Genomic DNA, 22,841 nt, shown 5'->3' with positions numbered 1-22,841 from the left:
CGCACATGTTGGGGTGAAAGTGCGAACTGACATTTTTTTTTTTTTTTAGATCCCGGAGAATTCTTCCTGACTCGGTAGGCAAGTGAAACCCAATCTCCGAGTCGTTCCACCGTCACTTTAAACCGTTTTATTGGCGCATCGATTGCACCGAACAGGTATCCAACTCGTCTCTTATAGAAAGCCGAGCGTTTAAAGTCTGGCTAGAGCGCATGCTGGCTAGTAGTATGCGGTTAGCTGACTTAGCTGCCGCCAGCTAACGTTAGCTGTGGCTGTAAACAAACACTTTAACTTTCCAACCAGCAGTTGCTTTTCAAACAACTCAAAACGCTGCACTTTTCTTATATAGTCACATGTTTCCCTTGGTTTAACGGCTAGTATAGTGCTGTAACGCTGCTTTGTTTGGAGTCGGCAGCGGGAAGACGCTTAAAAAAAAAAATTAAAAAATCCTGTGTATAGTAAAGAGTTGACTTTTGATGACAGTGCCAGTTGTCCACAACTAGCTCGGAGCTCAGTCGGTTTTGAGTCGAGGGGGTCGTGGTGGGTCTGCCGCTTTCCCCAAAAGGACGTGCACAGCATCGCACCGACATGTCGTCTTTCTCCGAGGCGGCTCTGGAAAAGAAGCTGACGGAGCTGAGCAGCTCGCAGCAGAGCGTCCAGACTCTGTCACTGTGGATCATCCACCACCGCAAACACTCGGGGCTCATCGTCAAAGTGTGGCACAGAGAGCTGAAAAAAGGTAAGCCTACTCCTAATCACCGCTGTCACGTCAACGTCAAGGGTTGGAGTTGGGGGTTAAATCGCCAAAAATGATTCGCGAGCACGGCCACCGCTGCTGCTCACTGCTCCCCTCACCTCCCAGGGGGGTGGAACAAGCGGATGGGTCAAATGCAGTGGTTCATAACCTTGTTGGAGGTACTGAACCCCACCAGTTTCATATGCACATTCCCCGCACCCTTCTTTAGTGAAAAATATTATTTTTTTCAAATTCAACAAAAAGTCATATGTTTTTTTTTTTACTGGTGCACAAAACCAACACAGTGCATGAACTCACAACAAATTACACACATGACCATGAATTGATTAACGTGGACCCCGACTTAAACAAGTTGAAAAACTTATTCGGGTGTTACCATTTAGTGGTGAATTGTACAGAATATGTACTGTACTGTGTAAACTCTACTGTTTCATATAATGTATTCTCTTCCTTGGCAATCTGCTAGTAAAAGTTTCAATCGATCAATCAAACAACCTGCAAATCAGATGGAAATTTAGAGGGTACATTGTTTGGGGGTATCCATAATATGCCGATAATGAGAAGTTTTTATTTACACGATAAGTTGGATGTGTCTTTACCTCGGTGGCAAAGGCTCCACCAAACCCCTGAGGCCGACTCACCGAACCCCTAGGGTTCCACCGAACCCAGGTTAAGAACCACTGGTCAAATGTAAATGGGTGCTACTTGTATAGCACTTTTCCACCTTCAAGGTACTTAAAGCGCTTTGACACTATTCCCAAGTTCTCCATCCATCCATTTTCTACTGCTTGTCCCTTTCGGGGTCTCAGGGGGTGCTGCATCTCAGCTGCATTCGGGCGGTAGGCGGGGTACACCCTGGTCAAGTCGCCACCTCATCGCTGGGCCAACACAAATAGACAGACAATATTCACACTCACACACTAGAGCAGTGGTTCTCAACCTTTTTTCAGTGATGTACCCCTTGTGAACATTTTTTTTATTCAAATACCCTCTAATCAGACAAAAGCATTTTTGGTTGAAAAAAAAGATAAAGAAGTGAAATACAGCACTATGTCATCAGTTTATGATTTATTAAATTGTATAACAGTGCAAAATATTGCGCATTTGTAGTGGTCTTTCTTTAACTATTTGGAAAAAAATATTTTCAAATAACAAATAACTAAAAATTTGTTAAAAGAATAAACAAGTGATTCAATTATAAATAAAGATTTCTACACATGGAAGTAATCATCAACTTAAAGTGCCCTCTTTGGGGATTGTAATACAGATCCATCTGTGTTCATGAACTTAATTCTGAACATTTCTTCCCAAAAAAAGAAATCTTTAACATTAATATTTATGGAACATGTCCACAAAAAAATCTAGCTGTCAACACTGAATATTGCATTTCTTTTCACAATTTATGAACTTACATTCATATTGTGTTGAAGTAGTATTCAATACATATACTGTATTTATAAAGGATTTTTGAAGTGTTGCTATTTTTAGAATATTTTTTAAAAATCTCACGTACCCCTTGGCATACCTTTAAGTACCCCCAGGGGTACGTGTACCCCCATTTGAGAACCACTGCACTAGAGCAGGGGTGTCAAACTCATTTTAGATCGGGGGCTACATGGGGAAAAATCTACTCCCAAGTGGGCCGGACGGGTAAAATCACGGCACGATGACTTAAAAATAAGTTTCAGATTATTTTCTTTGTTTAAAAATAGAACAAGCACATTATAAAAATGTGCAAATTATAATGTTGTTGTTTTTTACACGTACATGTTGTGGTTGATAGTATTCTACCTTTATTTGTCATTATTTATACTTTCCAAATAAATGATTTGATAATGTTCATCAGTCAACTCATTGGTGTTAATTTTCAGTCCATCAAGATAAAAAAATAATAGCAAAATCAAATTACAGGAAGTTATTTATGTAGTTTGCTCATTTTCCTCAACTGGTGCACTAACATCATGTGGTTTATTTTTTTTTTTTTAACGTATGTTGCATCATCTACAGCAAGGGTCGGCAACCTTTACCACTCAATGAGCCATTTTGACCCGTTTCACAAAATAAAGAAAACAATGGGAGACACAAAACACTTTTGAAATTTAATATGAAATGTTACTGCATACAGAGTTTTTTTCTGCTTTGTGTTATGTATAAAGCAGGGGTCACACCTTAATATGAAAATTAAACACCTTAATATGAAAATAAAATTTTAGTGCGGCCCGCAAGTTTTATATGAGTGACGCTTGACAGCAGCACACTTGCCAACGCATTTTTTCCGGGAGACTTCCGAATTAGAGAGCAAATATTCTCTCAAGTATCTGCTGATTTTCATCCAACCAACAATAACAAGGGCATGTTAAGATGACATTGTCTTTAGCGCCCTCTACAACCTGAACTAGCGGCTTGCCAGCCCGGTCACATGTTGAATGTGGTTTCTGTACTCACAAGTGACTGCAAGGCATACTTGTTCAACAGCCGTACAGGTTACACTGAGAGTTGTGATATAAACAATTTTAAAACTGTTACTAATATGCGCCACACTGTGAACCCACACCAAACAAGATTGAGAAGCACATTTCGGGAGAACATCCGCACCATAACACAACACATATACAGCAGAACAAATAACCCAGAATCCCATGCATCCCTAACTCTTCCAGGCTTCCAGGCCCCCCCAACCCCGCCCACCTCAACCGACACAGGGGGTGATCAAGGGTGATGGGTCAAATACAGAGAATAATTTCACCACACCTAGTAAATTGGCCCTAGTGTGTGAATGTGACTGTGGATGTTGTCTGTCTATCTGTGTTGGCCCTGTGACTAGGTGGCGACTTGTCCAGGGTGTACCCCCCCTTCCGCCCGAAATGCAGCTGAGATAGGCATTATCACTCCACGGCAACAAAGCTGTAAAGGATGGATGGATGGAGACTTTGTGTGTGACAATCATTGGTACTTTAATTTTAACTTTATCGCGCTTTTCCACCTTCACAATACGCAGAGCGCTTTGACACTATTTCCACATTCACTCATTGAAACACACATTCACACACTGTTGGTGGGAGTTGCCATGCAAGGCCCTAACAAACGACCCACCAGGAGCAAGGCTGAAGTGTCTGGCTCAAGGACACAACGGACGTGACTAAGTTGGTAGAAGCTGAGGTTCGAACCAGGAACCCTCAGGTTGCTGGCACAGTCACTCTCCCAACCAGCGCCATGCCGTCCCCGGGTCAAATGCAGACAGTAATTTCACAACACCTAGTGTGTGTGTGACTATCAGTGGTACTTTACTTTACTTTACTTTACATTACTTTAACAACAGCTGGTATTATTTTATAGAGACCATTGCATGATGAACACTTACAGGACAGCAAAGTATTATGCACGCTTGACCAATCTAAAGAAGTCCAAAACCAGACCTGCAGTAAAAGTCATGCCTTTACCACAATAACAATGCTGAGTTTTGATTGACACTGTCAGAGTGGAGTACTATATGTCAGGGTTCCCTAACCTTTTTCCCACCAGGTGGCCGGTTTAATGTATGCATTATTTTAACGGTCCAGCTTTCTATTACCTGACTTTCGCCAAATCCTTGTCGTCCGCTGAGCTCCACACATGGATCTGAGACTTCTCAATAGGAGATGTATTTCAGAAGGTGGGGCCTTGTAAAAAAAAAAATCATTGTAAGTGATTGGATAAACCACTTGTCCGTTATCTTGAATGACGTGCTACTTCAACCACTCACAACTAAATCAACCTGTGACGCTGATGAGACCGACGCTGGGAAATTCAAAACAGAACATCTGACATAAGTGTATATATTTGTATATGTATATAAATTTTATATTTATATTTTACGAGATTTTATTGATAAAAAAATCCCCTAACAAGCAGGGAAGCCTGCATAACGGGCTTATAGGGATGATATGGCCCCCGGGGTTTTTGCTGACTTAACGTATATTCTGTTTAACCCGGATATTGAGCACTTTATAACGGATGAACCACAGAAACCTCGACTATATGTATTTTTATATGTTTGTACAGTCGCGTGATCAAAAATGTACATACTGTACACTTGTAAAGAACATAATGTCATGGGTGTCTTGAGTTTCCAATCATTAGTACAACTCTTATTTTTTTATGATAGAGTGATTGGAGCACATGCTTGTTGGTTACAAAAAACATTCATGAAGTTTGGGTCTTTTATGAATTTATTATGGGTCTACTGAAAATGTGACAAAATCTGCTGGGTCAAAAGTATACATACAACAATGTTAATATTTGGTTACATGTCCCTTGGTAAGTTTCACTGCAATAAGGCGCTTTTGGTAGCCTTCCACAAGCTTCTTGCAAGCTTCTGGTTGAATTTTTGACTACTCCTCTTGACAAAATTGGTGCAGTTCAGCTAAATTTGTTGGTTTTCGGACATGGACTTGTTTCTTCAGCATTGTGCACACCTTTAAGTCAGGACTTTATGAAGGCTTTTCTAAAACCTTAATTCTAGCCTGATTTAGCCATTCCTTTACCACTTTTGACGTGTGTTTGGGGTCATCGTCCTGTTGATACACCCAACTGCGCCCAAGACCCAACTTCCGGGCTGATGATTTTAGGTTGTCCTGAAGAATTTGGAGGTAATCTTCCTTTTTTATTGTCCCATTTAAAGCACCAGTTCCATTGGTAGCAAAGCAGGCCCAGATCATAATATTACCACCACCATGCTTGACAGTAGGTGTGGTGTTCCTGGGATTAAAGGCCTTACCTTTTTGCCTCCAAACTCATTGCTTTTTGTTTCATCTGACCACAGAACTTTCCTCCAGAAGGTCTTATCTTTGTCAATGTGATGTCAGATTAAACGAAAATTAGTTCTTTACAAGTGTATGTAAACTTTTGATCTCAACTGTATGTATATGCTTATGTGTTTGCATATCATACCTATGTGTGATTGTGTATGTATATGTGTATGTAAATATATATAATTTGTGTACATATATGTAATATGTGTATATGTACCATTATACTGTATATCAAGTATGAAAGTTTATTTTAATTTTTAAAAATTGACATCTTGTTTTTATTCTTTTACGATAACTAGTTTTGTCCAAAAAATTAACTATTCATTTCCACCTGTATTTTTTCTTTTGCAAGTACTAAATGTATTCAAATGGAGCAGTTTATTAATGCAGTGTTTTCCAACCACTGTGTGCCGTGAGATACAGTCTGGTGTGCAGTGGGAGATTATGTAGTTCACCTATTTGGGGTAAAAATATTTGTTGCAAACAAGTAATTATAGTCTGCAAATAATGTGCCGTTGTTGAGTGACGGTGCTGTCCAGAGCTCTGTAGAGTAATCATGTTAAACTCTTCCATATCAGTAGGTGGCAGCCGGTAGCTAATTGCATTGTAGATGTCGGGAACACGTCGTGTGAGACGATGAGGGTTTGGCATAGTATCTAATGCTTAAACCAAAAATGAACAAAAGGTGAGTGCCCCTAAGAAAACACATTGAAGCTTAGGGAAGGCTTTGCTGAATGAAACTAAAACCTAACTCGCTACAAAGTAAACAAAAACAGAATGCTGGACGACAGCAAAGACTTACTGTGGAGCAAAGACGGCATCCACAAAGTACATCCGAACATGACATGACAATCAACAATGTCCCAAAAAGAAGAATTGCAACAACTTAAATAGTCTTGATTGTTAAAACAAAGCAGATGCGGGAAATAGCGTTTAAGGAAGACATGAAACTGCTGCAGGAAAACACCAAGAAAAGGGGAAAAGCCACCAAAATAGGAGCGCAAGACAAGAACTAAAACACTACACACAGGAAAACAGCAAAAAAGTAAAACTAAGTCACGGTGTGATGTGACAGGTCGTGACAGTACACCTACTTAGAGACAAGAGCTGTAGTGATGCATGGTTGGTTATGGTTTAAAGTCATACCCAACAATTGCGACGACGACTTTTTACTGTCACCTGAGTTTAATTTTGTTATGATTTCTGCTGGGGGTGTGCCTCCGGATATTTTCAATGGAAAAAAATGTGCCTCGGCTTAAAAGAGGTTGAAAAACATTGCATTAATGGATGAATGGAGCCCCTTGGTGATGGTGTCATTTTTCAGTTGTAATCTGAAGTGAAATATTTGTCGTCTTGCAGCTAAAACCAGCAGGAAGCTGACGTTCCTCTACCTGGCCAATGATGTTATCCAAAACAGCAAGAAGAAAGGACCCGAATTCACAAAAGACTTTGAGACAGTACTCGTAGATGCCTGCTCGCATGTTGCCAGGTATTTACAGCATGGACCATCATGCTGTTTTGTTTGGATTCACAATCAGGTTTTTTTTAGCCGTATGATGGAGAGTTAGATTGCCGTCATCTCTTTTTAAAAAAGTATTTAAATTTTTACAAAATGGTAAGCAGTGTCTTATACAGTGTTTATTTATATCAGTCTGAAAAATATTTTTCAGAAACTAACAACAAAACTTTTAATAATGTTAATACCTCACAAACTGATATTTGGCTTCGCTGGCTTTAAATATATTTTCAGTGTTGCTTTTTATGAGATGGCCACTTGTCCCAGCCCTGCCCTCCACCCGAGTGTAGCTGGAATAGGCTCCAGCCCCCCCCGTGACATTGACGGACAAGCAGTTGAAAAATAAATGGATGGATTGTGGATGTATCAAGTAGCTTTTTAGTTTACTCTGTGAGTCAGTATCGCCTTGGAAACACTCAAAAGGAAAGTGGCGCGCTTTGGTTTGCCAGAACGCAGACTTTATTACTTACCTCTGCCAAAGAGCTTACGTTTTGGCCTGGGCTTGTTTGTCTGTCTGTTGGCAACTTAACACAACCAGTTACGGACAAAGGTAATGTCCAAAGACAATTTATGTTATCTACGATAAGTACTTACACACTTCACTTCCTGCTTACGGCCTTCATCGCCCCCATCTTGACATTACTGCGCTGCGCAGAGGATTCTGGGAGATGTAGTTTATTTGCAAACCCGGCAAACACTAAAACGCCAGAACAAAACTACTATCACCAGGTTTTCGGTGGATTCGGTCACACGTCACAGTATTATTGAGAAAACTTTGATACCGAAAACCTTATATCCCTACAATTTATGCATTGACATTTTTTTTTACTTTCCACTCTTTTTTCACTGACCTCCACTATTCTCTCGCAGTGAAGTAGACGAGAGCTGTAAAAAGCACATGGAGAGACTACTGAACATCTGGAGGGAGCGCAGCCTATACAGGGCCGACTTCATCCAGCAGCTGAAACTGGCCATAGAAGACTCCCACAGCCCCCGACCCACAGGTTGTTATATAATGTCTTAACACTTAAACACATTATGACTGAGTAGTGGCGAAGAGTAAAATACATTGTTGATAGTGACAAAAAAGGCTGTATCACGACTTTTAACATTTAGAGTCAGTTAAGTCTTTAAAGGGGAACTGCATTTTTGGGAGGAATTTTACCTATCCTTCAGAATCATGATGAGTGACAAGAACATACGTATTTTTATTTTTTACGATTTTAAAGATGATAAACGCTTGAAAGATGCAGCTAATGGGAGTCACTTTTATAGCCTTCAAAAACCCTTTAAAACAACTTAAAAACGCTCTGTTTTATTTGCACACTGCAAGTATATATATATACAGTATATAGAAGAAGACGTATCGAGGACCCAGATTTCCCTCGCCCGGACGCGGATCACCGGTGCCTCCCTCTGGAGCCAGGCCCGGAGGTGGGGCACCATGGCAAGTGCCTGTTCCCTTGGGGCCCGGCCGGGCACAGCCCGAAGAGGCATCGTGGGTCCCCCCTCCAATGGGCTCACCACCCATAGCAGGGGCCATAGAGGTCGGGTGCGATGTGAATTGGGGAGCAGCCGAAGGCAGGGTACTTGGCGGTCCGATCCTTGGCTCCATAAGCTGGCCCTTGGGACTTGGAACGTCACCTCACTGGGGGGGAAGGAGCCTGAGATAGTGCGCGAAGTGGATAAGTTCTGGCTAGTTATAGTCGGACTCACTTCGACGCACAGCAAGGGCTCTGGAACCGCTTCTCTTGAAAGGGGCTGGACTCTCTTCCACTCTGGCGTGGCCGGCAGTGAGAGGCGACGGGCTGGGGGTGGCAATTCTCGTTGTCCCTTGGCTCAAAGCATTGCACGTTGGAGTTCAACCCAGTGGACGAGAGGGTAGCCTCCTTCCGCCTTCAGGTGGGGGACGGGTCCTGACTGTTGTTTGTGCTTACGCACCAAACAGCAGAGTACCCACCCTTTCTGGGTACACTCGAGGAGTACTGGAGAGTGCTCCCCCGGGTGATACCCTTGTTCTACTGGGGGACTTCAACGCTCATGTTGGCAACGACAGTGAAACCTGGAGAGGCGTGATTGGGAAGAATGGCCGCCCGGATCCGAACCCGAGTGGTGTTTTGTTATTGGACTTTTGTGCGCGTCACAGATTGTCCATAACAAACACCATGTTAAAACATAAGGGTGTCCATATGTGCACTTGTCACCAGGACACCCTAAGCCGTAGTTCCATGATCGACTTTGTACTTGTCATCGGATTTGCGGCTTCATGTTTTGGACACTCAGGTGAACAGAAGGGCGGAGCTTTCTACCGATCATCACCTGGTGGTGAGTTGGCTGCGATGGTGGGGGAGGATGCCGGTCAGACCTGGCAGGCCCAAACACATTGTGAGGGTCTACTGGGAACGTCTGGCAGAGTCTCCTGTCAGAGAGAGTTTCAATTACCACCTTCGGAAGAACTTTGAACATGTCACGAGGGAGGTGCCGGACATTGAGTCCGAGTGGACCATGTTCCGCACCTCTATTGTTGAGGCGGCTGATTGGAGCTGTGGCCGCAAGTTAGTTGGTGCCTGTTGTGGCTGTAATCCCAGAACCCGTTGGTGGACACCGGCGGTAAGGGATGCCATCAAGCTGAAGGAGTCCTCTCGGGTTTTTTTGGCTCATAGGACAGGTGCCGACAGGCCAAGCGGTGTGCAGCTTCAGCGGTTGCGGAGGCCAAAACTCGGACATGGGAGGAGTTCGGGAAAGCCATGGAAAACGACTTCTGGACGGCTTCGAAGTGATCGTGGATCACCATCCGCCGCCTCAGGAAGGGAAAGCAGTATGGTGAGGATGGTGTTTTGCTGACCTTGACTGCGGATGTTGTAGATTGGTGTAAGGAATACTTCGAAGACCTCCTCAATCCCACCAACACGTCTTCCTATGAGGAAGCAGTGCCTGGGGACTCTGTGGTGGGCTCTCCTATTTCTGGGGCTGAGGTTGCCGAGGTAGTTAAAAATCTCCTCGGTGGCAAGGCCCCGGGGGTGGATGAGATCCGCCTGGAGTTCCTTAAGGCTCTGGATGCTGTGGAGCTGTCTTATTTGACAAGACTCTGCAGCATCGCGTGGACATCGGGGCGGTACATCTGGATTGGCAGACCGGGGTGGTGGTCCCTCTCTTTAAGAAGGGGGACCGGAGAGTGTGTTCCAACTATTGTGGGATCACACTCCTCAGCCTTCCCGGTAAGGTTTATTCAGGTGTACTGGAGAGGAGGCTATGCCGGAAGGTCGAACCTCGGATTCAGGAGGAACAGTGTGGTTTTCGTCCTGATCGTGGAACTGTGGACCAGCCCTATACTCTCGGCAGGGTTCTTGAGGGTGCATGGGAGTTTGCCCAACTTGTCTACATGGGCTTTGTGGACTTGGAGAATGCATTCGACCGTGTCTCTCGGGAAGTCCTGTGGGGAGTGCTCAGAGAGTATGGGGTATCGGACTGTCTGATTTTGGCGGTTCGCTCCCTGTCTGATCAGTGTCAGAGCTTGGTCCGCATTACCGGCAGTAAGTCGAACACGTTTCCAGTGATGGTTGGACTCCGCCAAGGCTGTCCTTTGTCTCCAACTCTGTTCATACCTTTTATGGACAGAATTTCTAGGCGCAGTCAAGGCGTTGAGGGGTTCTGGTTTGGTGGCTGCAGGATTAGGTCTCTGCTTTTTGCAGATGATGTGGTCCTGATGGCTTCATCTGGCCGGGATCTTCAGCTCTCACTGGATCGGTTCGCAGCGAGTGTGAAGCGACCGGAATGAAAATCAGCACCTCCAAGTCCGAGTCCATTGTTCTCGCCCAGAAAAGGATAGAGTGCCATCTCTGGGTTGGGGAGGAGACCCTGCCTCAAGTGGAGGAGTTCAAGTACCTAGGAGTCTTGTTCATCGATCTGTTGTGGTGAAGAAGGAGCTGAGCCGGAAGGCAAAGCTCTCAATATACCGGTCGATCTACTGTATGTTCCCATCCTCACCTATGGTCATGAGCTTTGGGTCATGACCGAAAGGACAAGATCACGGGTACAAGCGGCCGAAATGAGTTTCCTCCGCCGGGTCAGAAGCTCTGTTATCCAGGAGGAACTCAAAGTAAAGCCGCTGCTTCTCCACATCGAAGAAGCCAGATGAGGTGGTTCAAGCATCTGGTCAGGATGCCACCCGAACGCCTCCCTAGGGAGGTGTTTAGGGCACGTCCAACCTGTAGGAGGCCACGGGGAAGACCCAGGACACGTTGGGAAGACTATGTCTCCCGGCTGGCTTGGGAATGCCTCGGGATCCCCCGGGAAGAGCTGGACGAAGTGGCTGGGGAGAGGGAAGTCTGGGCTTCCCTGCTTAGGCTGCTGCCCCCGCAACCTGACTTCGGATAAGCGGAAGAAGATTGATATATATATATATTAGGGCTGGGCAACGATTAAAAATTTTAATCGAAGTTAATCGCACTATTTCTCCGGTTAATCGCGATTAACTGCATTGTATACGCAAAGCCCAATAATGAATTCAAAAGTAGTGTGTAGTGCACCTTTTATTGGAATATTCTCCCACATCAACAAAAGCGCCAAAACATTTGTTGTGCAAACACAATTTAAATCAGTCATTGTTAAACAGTAGCAGTTAAGTAGCATATTTTATGAAAATCAACTCAAAAAATGTAAATACAAACATTTAAGCTCATTGCCACCGCCAGGGTATTTAAGTTATCCTGTTTGTTATGGAAAATAAATATAATCTACATACAAATCTCTGAGCCACAATCATAACATCTGAACAGGCAATTTCTGAGGTAACAGCAGAAACGTTTTTTTTAATCAGGGATCTTATGTTTAAAAAACCTATATTATAGGTAGTGGGCTGTTTTAGGGAATTTTTGATCAAATTATCCGTAGTAGCAATATTAATAATGTTGTGTTTATTCTGCGTAGTGCACTTAAAATAATTATGACCATATCTAGGAATTGATATGATGGGAATTTTCCGATTGTTTGCTTGGTGCTTTGATAAACTGAACGCATATACATGGTACTATTTGTGATATTATGAGCCAGGGAAAAAAAAGAACTACCCTACCCAGCATGCAACAGGAGTGATGAGCATGCGCGGTAGCCCGGTATAGGTTGTGTCGCCATGACGGCATCTTGTATGTTGTGATATGCACGCTCTGAAAGCAAACGTTAAGAACTCAGCCAACACTCCTCTGCTGCATTATTCATAAATAGACAGACAACACATATAGTCCGCTGCTTCACAGGCCGCTGGATGTAGCCGGCAAAGTATTCCCATGCTAGCTAGCCGGTCTAGCAAGCACGCGTCATTCAGTCCAAAACGGCCCGATCTATCCACATTCAGAATTGTCTGGCGGTCGTACGTGATCCCGGAGTGACCACGCTGTAAGCCAGCCATGAAATTTGCAGAATTGTCCGGTATTTTTGCCAAATGTTCCATCTTTACCAAGATCCCCTCCACACCGAAGTACATCCGGGAGATGCCATCTTGTTAAGAAAAGGTGTTAACAAGATAAAAGCATGTAAACAACATACGCAAATGTGCGATAAAATAATTGTCGGCGTTAATAGATTGATGAGTTAATGTGTAATTAACGCATTAATTTGCCCACCCCTAATATATATATAATGTGGGAATAAGCGGTACAAAAGGGATGGATGGATAGATATATATATATATATATATATATATATATATGTAATAGGGCTGCGAATCTTTGGGTGTCCCACGATTCAATTCAATATCGATTCTTGGGGTTGCAATTCGATAATATATCAGGTTTTTTTTTCGATTCAACGCGATTCATGGTTCAAAAACGATATTTTTCCGATTCTAAAAGATTCTTTATTCATTCAATACATAGGATTTCAGCAGGATCTACCCCAGTCAGCTGACATGCCAGCAGAGTAGTATAATTTTTTTTAAAGCTATTATAATTATAAAGGACAATGTTTTAACTGATAGCAATAATGTAATTTTTTTTAACTTTTAAACAAAACAAAAATATGACTTATTTTATCTTTGTGAAAACATTGGACACAGTGTGTTGTCAAGCTTATGAGATGCGACGCAAGTGTAAGCCACTGTGACACTATTGTTCTTTTTTTAAATCTTTTATATATGTCTAATGATAATATAAATGAGGGATTTTTAATCACTGCTATGCTGAAACTATAACTGATACTGTGGTTGATAATATTCATTTTTCTTTCACTGCTTTTGGTTTGTTCTGTGTCGTGTTTGTGTCTCCTCAATTGCTCTGTTTATTGCAGTGTTACTGGGTCAGGTTTGGTTTTGGAATTGGATTGCATTGTTATGGTATTGCTGTGTAGTGGTTTGTTGGATTGATAAAAATCAAAACAAAAAAAACCCAACGATTTAAAAAAAAAAAAAAAAAGAGAATCGATTCTGAAGCGCACAACGTATTCGATTCGTATTCGAATCGATTTTTTCCCACACCCCTGATATATATGTATGTATGTATGTATGTATATATATATATATATATATATATATATATATATATATATATGTATATGTGTATACATAATTATTTATAGGGACGGCGTGGCGCAGTGGGAGAGTGGCCGTGCGCAACCCGAAGGTCCCTGGTTCAATCCCCACCTAGTACCAACCTCGTCACGTCCGTTGTGTCCTGAGCGAGACACTTCACCCTTGCTCCTGATGGGTGCTGGTTAGCGCCTTGCATGGCAGCTCCCTCCATCAGTGTGTGAATGGGTAAATGTGGAAGTAGTGTCAAAGCGCATCATTTATATATATATATAGATATATATATACTGTATATATATATATATATATATATATATATATATATATATATATATATATATACATACATACATATATATATAATGTAGTAACAGACACATTCATATCAATATTTAACGTATTTTTGCTAATTTGAATAATTTCCGGGACTGGTTTGTTCCACACATCACATGGATTTCTGTTTCCGTAGCAGCGTACAACTGACTTCTAGCAATAAATGTTTGTTCCTACTTCTGAAATCAAAAAGGAGTGTGTTTCTAATCATGGCAGACTTGGTAACAGACAACGAAGACGGTTATTTTTGGACAAATGAGGAATCACAACTTTATACTGTTGAAGCTAAATATACTGCTACTTATAGAAGCCAACACAAAGGAAGAGGGCGGTGTTGGAGCAGACGGAAGCTGGGAGAGGGGGGTGAAAGTGATTTTGACGCTATAAATATGGAACTTGGAGACAAGGTACTTTGACATAAATGGCATGCTAGTTCATGTGAAATAACAGACAGACAGGGCTTTGCTGCTCCTAACGAACACACATGCACACACACACAGCAAAATGAGCTAACGTTACGTTAAAAGCTAATTAGCCTTCACCTCAAGCCAGAACTGCGAGCGAGCTGAGCTGCTGTTTAAATTTCTAGAAGGTCAACGGGCTTATAGTGATGCTAGTAGTAGTTGTGACTGGGAAGTGTTTTTTATAATTTGGGGAGAGTACGATGTCCGCTGCTAAACACATATCTGCTCGACGCTGAAGCATTGACAACATGCGTTCTGAATACGCACTGCTGATGGGCTGTTCCATCGCTCTGAATACGCAATGCTGATTGGCTTTGTATGTAACCAATCAGATGGTTGTGTGGGCGGGACAATGCTGGGGGCTCAGACAGAGGCAGAAAGCAGACCAGCTTGTTAAGACTTTAGCTTACAAACTCGTTCGATACACCTCCGAACCGGACCGAAACCCCCGTACCGAAACGGTACAATACAAATACACGTACCGTTACACTCTTAGTAAGAATAGATGACTCCCATTAGCTACATTGTTAGCCATCTAGTACGAGTCTTATGTTACATATTAGAATGCTTAAAAAAAAAAGAAAAGAAAAACATTTGTTCTTGTCTCACATAAGGATTGTGAATGATAGGAAAAATTCCCCCCAAAAGTGCAGTTGGCTTTTAAGTTGACGTCGACATATTTGGTCAAACGTTTCTGTGGAAAAATCAGTCCATTTGTGTTCAAGATGGCTTATACTGTTGTCAAGTTCCTATCTTACCTTATTGTTGCTACTAGTGTGTGCAGTGTAGGTATACAGCATAATATATTAAAATTACTTTCTCTTTACTGAAAAATCATCTTCAGAATAAAATCATGGCAGTATTAACCTTGAGTCTACCATAATAGTTAACAAATTACACCCATTCAAGTACTTTTATGATTGTTGACCCACAAAAAAAAGATTTGTGCACTTCGAAAAGTTTGTCATTTTAATCAAGACATACAGTGGTAGATCGGAGTATGAAATATATTTTCATGCCTATTCTCGTGTCACATATAAAATGTGCAGGCAATGGCAAGTTTAAGTTTCAATGTTGCTTTATGACTACATCAGTCAGCCGGTTTTTGTTTTTTTAACATATATTGAAGTATTGTAAAGTATTTCATACAATCATGTTTATTATTATCTCTTCTATCCTTCCTAATGCTTGATTTCAGTAGAGGAGAAAAAACCTGTGAAGCGAACCTATCAAAAGATCCAGCAACAGCAGCAGCAGGAGCTGCAGCAGCAGGAGGAAGAAGAGGACGACGACGACGACTACAGAAGCCACGGCTCTCCTCACATCACGGACACCGCCGCAGCTCAACTCGTAAGACGGCGACGGAACTCTTACACGAGAAAATAACATTGTAGTTTTAGAACAATCCATCCTATTTGATGTTTTCTTTCTTTTTTTTTCCCCTCCCCTTTCACTTTGTTTTCTCTTCCCTATAATTCAATGCACAAAAACGCACACAAAACACATACACTCAGACAGAAGAGCTGGTGAAAGCGCTTCAGGACTTGGAGAACGCGGCATCGGGAGACGCGGCTGTTAGACAGAAAATTGCCTCTTTGCCACAGGAAGTCCAAGATGTCTCGTTGCTGGAGAAAATCACTGGTAAGTTTTATTTTGTCAACCTATAAGATATTTTACTGTCTGCCATTTGGTCAAATCTAGGATGATAAACAAAAATTATGCTTTGACATAACCATTTGAAGAATGTTACAACAAAAGCGTAAAGCATGTTGCGTAAAGGGCCCCCTACCTTCTCATATTCTTTTTCCTGTGCAGACAAGGAGGCTGCTGACAAGCTGTCCAAGACGGTGGATGAAGCGTGTCTACTGTTGGCCGAGTACAACGGCCGACTGGCTGCAGAGTTGGAGGACCGCAGGCAGCTGGCCCGCATGCTGACCGACTACATCGGCAGCCAGAAAGAGGCACTGACGGAGAGAGAGAATAAACTAGAGGCAAGTACAACATAAACGACACTAGGATTGCATGATATAGCCAAACGAAACAACAACAAAATATAAAACTGTTTTTAATTGGAGGATGAGGGGTGGCTCTAAATATTTTACACAACACACTGTAGGCCTTCATGCTAACTGTTAATTGCTAAACTAGAGCTCATGATAGTAAACGAGGTGGGCGTATTGATACAAAATATTAACATTAACAATACCAGGTATAGTATCTGTAAATGGTCAATATTACAATGGTTAGATCAATATTTTCTTCTTATCAAAAAAATATTTTGTCATTATTGTTAACAAACTAGGTAAATAAGTCCCTGGATACTGGAGGACTTTAAAGAGCAAAAAAAACAACCAAATGATTTACATCAGAGCCAGTAATAGGAAATAAATAAAACAATAAATTATATTGTTAAACCATCATCCTGTGTTTTTCATTAAAAATGTAATCATTTAAGGATCCTAAAAATTTTAAGTATAACACATACAGATCAACATACTTGCCAACCCTCCCGATTTTCCCGGGAGACTCCCGAATTTCAGTGCCCCTCCCTAAAATCTCCCGGGGCAACTATTCTCCCGATTTCCACCCGGAAAACAATATTGGAAGCATGCCTTAGAGGCACTGCCTTTAACGTCCTCTCTCACCTGTCTCCGTTATCCATAGGTTTATCTATAACCCATAAAGTAGGCAGGCACGGAGCTATTTCTCAGCGTGTGTTTATTCCAGCTGGCACGTTAATACACTGACACACATGTGGATTCCCATCATGCTTTGCTTCAAAAATAGGGCAAGTGGTAATGTCCAAAAACATAACTGAGGACGAAGCAGAAGAAGGAAGAAGAGACATGGCGGTGACGAGTAAGAAGAAGTACGCTTGCAAGTTCCAAAATGATTTGAAAAAAATGATTTCAGTTCATCCAGGACAGTTCGAAGGGGAAGGGGTATGCAACCTGCAAATTTTGTAGCTCATACTTCTCCATTGAACACGGTGGCCGAACGGATATACTCATTCATGAACGGATTATATTTATATATATATGTGTGGGTGTGTGTGTGTGTATATGTATGTATATATATATATATATATATATATATATATTATATATAAGTGACGATTGTAGCTGAGATAGGCACCAGCGCCCCCCGCAACCCCAAAGGGAATAAGCGGTAGAAAATGGATGGATGGATGGATATAAGTGACGTGCGGTGAGGTTCATGGCTGGTGAGGCACTGACTTCATCACAGTCAGATTTATAAACATATAAACCCTATAGCAGGGGTAGGGAACCTATGGCTCTAGAGCTAGATGTGGCTCTTTTAGTGACTGCACCTGGCTGTCAGATAAATCTTAGCTGACATTGCTTAACACGATACGTAAAGAATAATTTCGCTGGTAATCACAGTGTCAAAAATAACGTTCAAAATATAAAACATTCTCATGCATTTTCATCCATCCATCCATCCGGTTTCTACCATACCTGTTCAAGAAGTCGCAGTAATGGTGAGAAGTTTTTTATTTATTGTTGGTTAGCCTCAGAATAACAATGTTATTAAAATGAATAAGACTTATCATGCTCTAGACATGTTGGTCTTTCTTAAAAATGCACGCAGATAGTTATATTCAGTGTTAAAAAAAAAAAAATATATATATATATATATATATATATATATATATGGCTCTCACGGAAATACTTGGCTTGTATGGCTCTCTCAGCCAAAAAGGTTCCCGACCCCTGCCCTATAGAGTATCTTATTCACCATTTGATTGGCAGCAGTTAACAGGTTATGTTTAAAAGCTCATATTCTTCCCTGCTTGGCACTCAGCATCAAGGGTTGGAATTGGGGGTTAAATCACCAAAAATGATTCTTGGCCGCTGCTGCTCACTGCTCCCCTCACCTCGCTGGGGGTGAACAAGGGGATGGGTCAAATGCAGAGGACAAATTTCACCACACCTAGTGTGTGTGAGACAATCATTGGTACTTTAACTTAATGTAGCAGGTACTTTAGCTAGTATCGTATAGTATAAATAAATTACACTTATTATTATCATCATTAGCGATAATACTGCTAACATTAACAATATTAAATAATCACATGTATGTACAAAATAACAAACACGACATTAGACAGTGTTGTCACTATGACAGGTGTAACCGCGCTCCAGCGGCCATGTTCATTCATTGTCTTTAATGTAGCATAAAAAATGCAGATGGCCTTAAAACGCCACAATACTCAGTCACCATATTTAAGTACCCAAAATAAAGACTCGACATAAATATAAATTCAATCGGATCAGAAACGTTAGAGGAAACGGGATTAAAACCCGATGCTAACCGCCCATAGAAAATACATGGGTACGGCTAGTAGCTATTATTAGAAAACAGATAGACTTACCAACTCGACGTACTATTTAAACATCGACACACTCTTTCGTCGCAACTCTGCCCTGATGGTCGGCACCTATAAGTTTACAATTAGTTGTAAAATGTTGGATGGCTGTTTTTACGATATGCAGGCAAACGACAACTTTAAAACATACCGGCTTCAGATGTCCCCATACAGGCCTAGCCGAGTAGTGCAAGAATGATCTCTGGGACCATTAGCGCCCTCTACCACCAGGAGGCTGGAGAACAGGAGCCTCACATTGTACGTGTTTCGCAGCCGTTTTATGATTGCCCAGCAAAATAAATACTATACACACATACAGTTGTTGACAAAATACACTGTTCATTATATAACTCAGCTAACTAAACTATGGAAATGTATAATATAATTCATATAGCAATACGGTCTCACTGCACAGCAGGCCAGCAGTTAGCCGAGTTATTGCGCAATCCACGGGGAGGCTCAGCTGGCTGTGACTCACTGCAAGTAATTCTCAGTATTTGAACGGCAAATGTGAAGATTAAGCGATTTTGAATAAAAAATAATTTAAAACTGGTGAAGTTAAATGGAAAATAACTTTATAATGTAATCACTGGATACATATAACAATATAATTTTTTTTTTTTTGTTTTTACATTTTTTTCTTTCCATGATGGCAGGTGAAGCCACGCCTCACCTGCCGCCCCCTGACTGTACGTCACTGATATATATATATATTAGGGGTGTGGGAAAAAATACGTTGTGCGATTCAGAATCGATTCTCTTTTTTTTTTTTAAATCAATTTTTTTTATTTTTTTTTAAAAAATTTTCATCAATCCAACAAACCACTACACAGCAATACCATAACAATGCAATTCAATTCCAAAACCAAACCTGATCCAGCAGCACTCAGAACTGCAATAAACAGAGCAATTGAGGAGACACAAACACAACACAGAACAAACCAAAAGTAGTGAAACAAATATTAATATTATCAACAACAGTATCAATATTAGTTATAATTTCAGCATAGCAGTGATTAAAAATCCCTCATCTACATTATCATTAGACATTTATGAAAATAAAAAAAAGTGGCTTACACTTGCATTGCATCTCATAAGCTTGACAACACACTGTGTCCAATATTTTCACAAAGATAAAATAAGTCATATTTTTGGTTTGTTTAATAGTTAAAACAAATATGATATATATAAGAAATACTTGAAAATATATACACCCCCCACCCGAACAACACCCCCCACCCCCATCTCCCGAATTCGGAGGTCTCAAGGTTGGCAGGTATGATGATCAATACCGCCCCAGGTTGCAAATTAGCCTGTGGCTAGAAGTCTTATGTACTTTGACATCAGTTACCTGTGGGTAGCCATGTTTAATTGTACTGTCCCTGTCAAATAAAAAAAACCCCTGCATCTCCCAATAGATGTCATAGATTTATGACATGTGAACAATTGACACCATATTAGATACACACTCCTATGTTTAGGTATTTTCTAAGTATGTTAAAGCCCTCAAATGGTTATTACTTGGAGTAATAGTAGTAGTAGTAGTAGTAAAGAAGAATAACTATATAATTTCAAGATTATTTTGGCAGCTTAACCACAAAGCTGATGTATAGTTTTTTTTGTTTTAAATTAGTGCATCCGGAGCCACGTTAGGCTGATATTAGCTCGTTTAGTACATAAAAATGTGAAGAATATCTTCAATTTTTTTGAATGTGCAGTTTTTTTTTTTGCACTTGTGGCTTATGTACACTTTTAAGTGCTATTATTTTACACAACATTTATTCTTTTTTTGAATTATACTTATACATCGTCATGTGACTTGAATTATATTGCCAGAATACATTACTTGGGGTATCCTTCCAATTGGGATGCAATGACACACACTTTTTCTATCTTATGATCAATAGTGTGAAAATATGGTTGGTAAATATGTGATTGTAGTAATACCACTGTGTGATTTTCCTGGGCAGGAGTACAAGCAGAAGCTAGCCAGAGTGACCCGGGTGAGAAAGGAGCTGAAGTCTCACATCCAGAGTCTGCCCGACCTCTCCCTCCTACCCAATGTGACCGGCGGTCTGGCCCCGCTGCCCTCGGCTGGCGACCTCTTCTCCACCGATTGAATGATGGCGCTCACACAAGCTAACCCGCCACATCCTCACACACTCACGTAACAACCGACCAACATACACCCTCAGCCCGCGAATTGCAGGGTGTGTCCTGATGAGGTCACATGTCCCAGCAGGACCCCCTGCAGGACAAAGGAGTGGTGGGAGGATGAGGGGTTTGTAGAGGGGATAATACCATTCGGTTTGGTGACATCGCAGCACTCTCTAGAGGAGAACAGAGACTATGTCAGCCTGGATTTTCTCGCTTAGATTTCCCTTCCCCATGTTTGGCAAAGTTAGTTTCTTCTTTGATTTTAGTTGCTGTTTTTTTATGCTTGCCAGGAGTGGTTAAGAAGGCGCTGTGGCTCTCAGTCTGCTCTCAACATTACCTGGATTTGCTATGAGCCTCATGGCTACACTGTGATGAGAATGTACTATTCATTAGTTATATGTTTGGGTGTGTGTGTATGTGTGTGTCTTTTAAAAAACAGTTCATGTGGTGATTAGCAAGATTTGGCAGATTTAAGCAAACAGACAAGAATATTTTTCTAAAGCTTAAAGTCACTTTAATTTGAAAATGAATGCTTGGTGGGGAAAAAAAGTGTAGGTTAATTATCATTGCTAAAAGATGTTACAAAAAACAGGCCATTATTTGTTCGAAACTGAAACTTTCACACAAAGGCATAAAACCTTAGTTTTAATGTGTACGGTAGTTAATTAATAAAATACACTCATGAATTATGAGTGTTGATTTGTGTGCAGTACGGATAATTGACCAGAGCCACGCTAAACAATCACATCATGATCATTATTATTATTATTAATAATATAGTAATTATTGCCCAGCTCAATTACATACCCAGATATCAAAAATCAGTCAGCCAGCTCCAAGGTGATGCAAATGTCATTTTTTGGTTTATTTCTTTAGCAGGCATTAGTGTAACGTTGTTACCAGTAGTCTGCACACAGAGCTGTTGGATGTCAAAAGTATGTTTTGACAAATTTAGGTGATAAAAATTACATCAAGCAACAATCTGTAACCAGAAACATGTCGTTTTCACAATGTTTGCTAAACCAAAGGGTGGTGTTTGTAGTTTTTGTTGTTGTTGTTTAAATCCAGTCACTGGTGGGGCGCCGAAGCACAACAATCCATGCAAAGTTGCATACAGCCATTGGAAGGATGGAAGTATTTCAGCAAGTCTGATCTGCGTGTGTCACTCTAGATTATTAGTTTACATCTGTTCTCCCCCTCCTCCCCTTGCTGTGTGCAGTTTGTATTTATCTCTGCATAACCACAATTGTACAACCTGGAGTCTACCAGTAGGGTAGTTTTATTTCTGTAATGAAAGTGATTCAATGAATGCCAATAAACCGGGATCATTGAAACAGATACTTGTTTGTATGTTTACGTTTCACATAATGTTTTTCAGTAGTTATTTGCCTGATAGTAAAGAAATTCATCATTAAATGAGAATAAACTGCAAATTATTAAGATTATTAAGGCAATTTAGTAAATACAAACTGGAAAAAAAACGTATCGGGAATTGTTAAATGCATGTTTTATTTAGGGTATCGGACTGTGATTGTGGAGGTCCGCTCTCTGTACGATCAATGTCAGAGCTTAGTCAACATTTCCGGACACGTTTCCAGTGAGGAATAGACTCCGCCAAGGCTCCCCTTTGTCACCGATTCTGTTTCTAACTCTTATGGACAGAATTTTCAGGTGAAGGGGATCCGGTTTGGTGGCTGCACGATTAGGTCTCTGCTTTTTGCACATGATCTGGTCCTGATAGCTTCATCAGGCCAGGATCTTCAGCTCTCACTGGATCGGTTCGCAGCCGAGTGTGTAGCGACTGGGATGAGAATCAGCACCTAAAGTCCGAGTCCAAGGTTGGGGATAGGGAAGTCTGGGCTTCTGTACTTAAGCTGCTGCCCCCGCGACCCGACCTTGGATAAGCGGAAGAAGATG

The 22,841-nt window shown here is 41.3% G+C and overlaps 1 protein-coding gene across 3 annotated transcripts; it reads left to right on the top strand.

Moving 5' to 3' along the window:
• rprd1b (regulation of nuclear pre-mRNA domain containing 1B) lies at positions 1-22,262 on the top strand. 3 transcript variants are annotated; one of them, XM_061903706.1, is made up of 8 exons: positions 14-155; positions 481-736; positions 6,904-7,033; positions 7,931-8,064; positions 15,576-15,727; positions 15,892-16,018; positions 16,193-16,368; positions 20,738-22,262. In XM_061903706.1, exons 2-8 carry the CDS (start codon positions 586-588, stop codon positions 20,885-20,887), a joined length of 1,020 nt encoding a protein of 339 aa, XP_061759690.1. In that variant the 5' UTR covers positions 14-155; positions 481-585; the 3' UTR covers positions 20,888-22,262. The 3 variants fall into 3 exon arrangements, with proteins under 3 accessions (XP_061759691.1, XP_061759689.1, XP_061759690.1); XM_061903707.1 differs by having other exon boundaries at positions 1-736; positions 15,579-15,727; XM_061903705.1 differs by having other exon boundaries at positions 2-736.
• Positions 22,263-22,841: the final 579 nt, after the last annotated feature.

Source organism: Nerophis ophidion, linkage group LG06 (genome assembly GCF_033978795.1).
Source record: "Nerophis ophidion isolate RoL-2023_Sa linkage group LG06, RoL_Noph_v1.0, whole genome shotgun sequence".
In the NCBI taxonomy this organism is placed as follows: Eukaryota; Metazoa; Chordata; class Actinopteri; order Syngnathiformes; family Syngnathidae; genus Nerophis; species Nerophis ophidion.
This window is presented reverse-complemented; position numbering and strand designations above follow the sequence as displayed.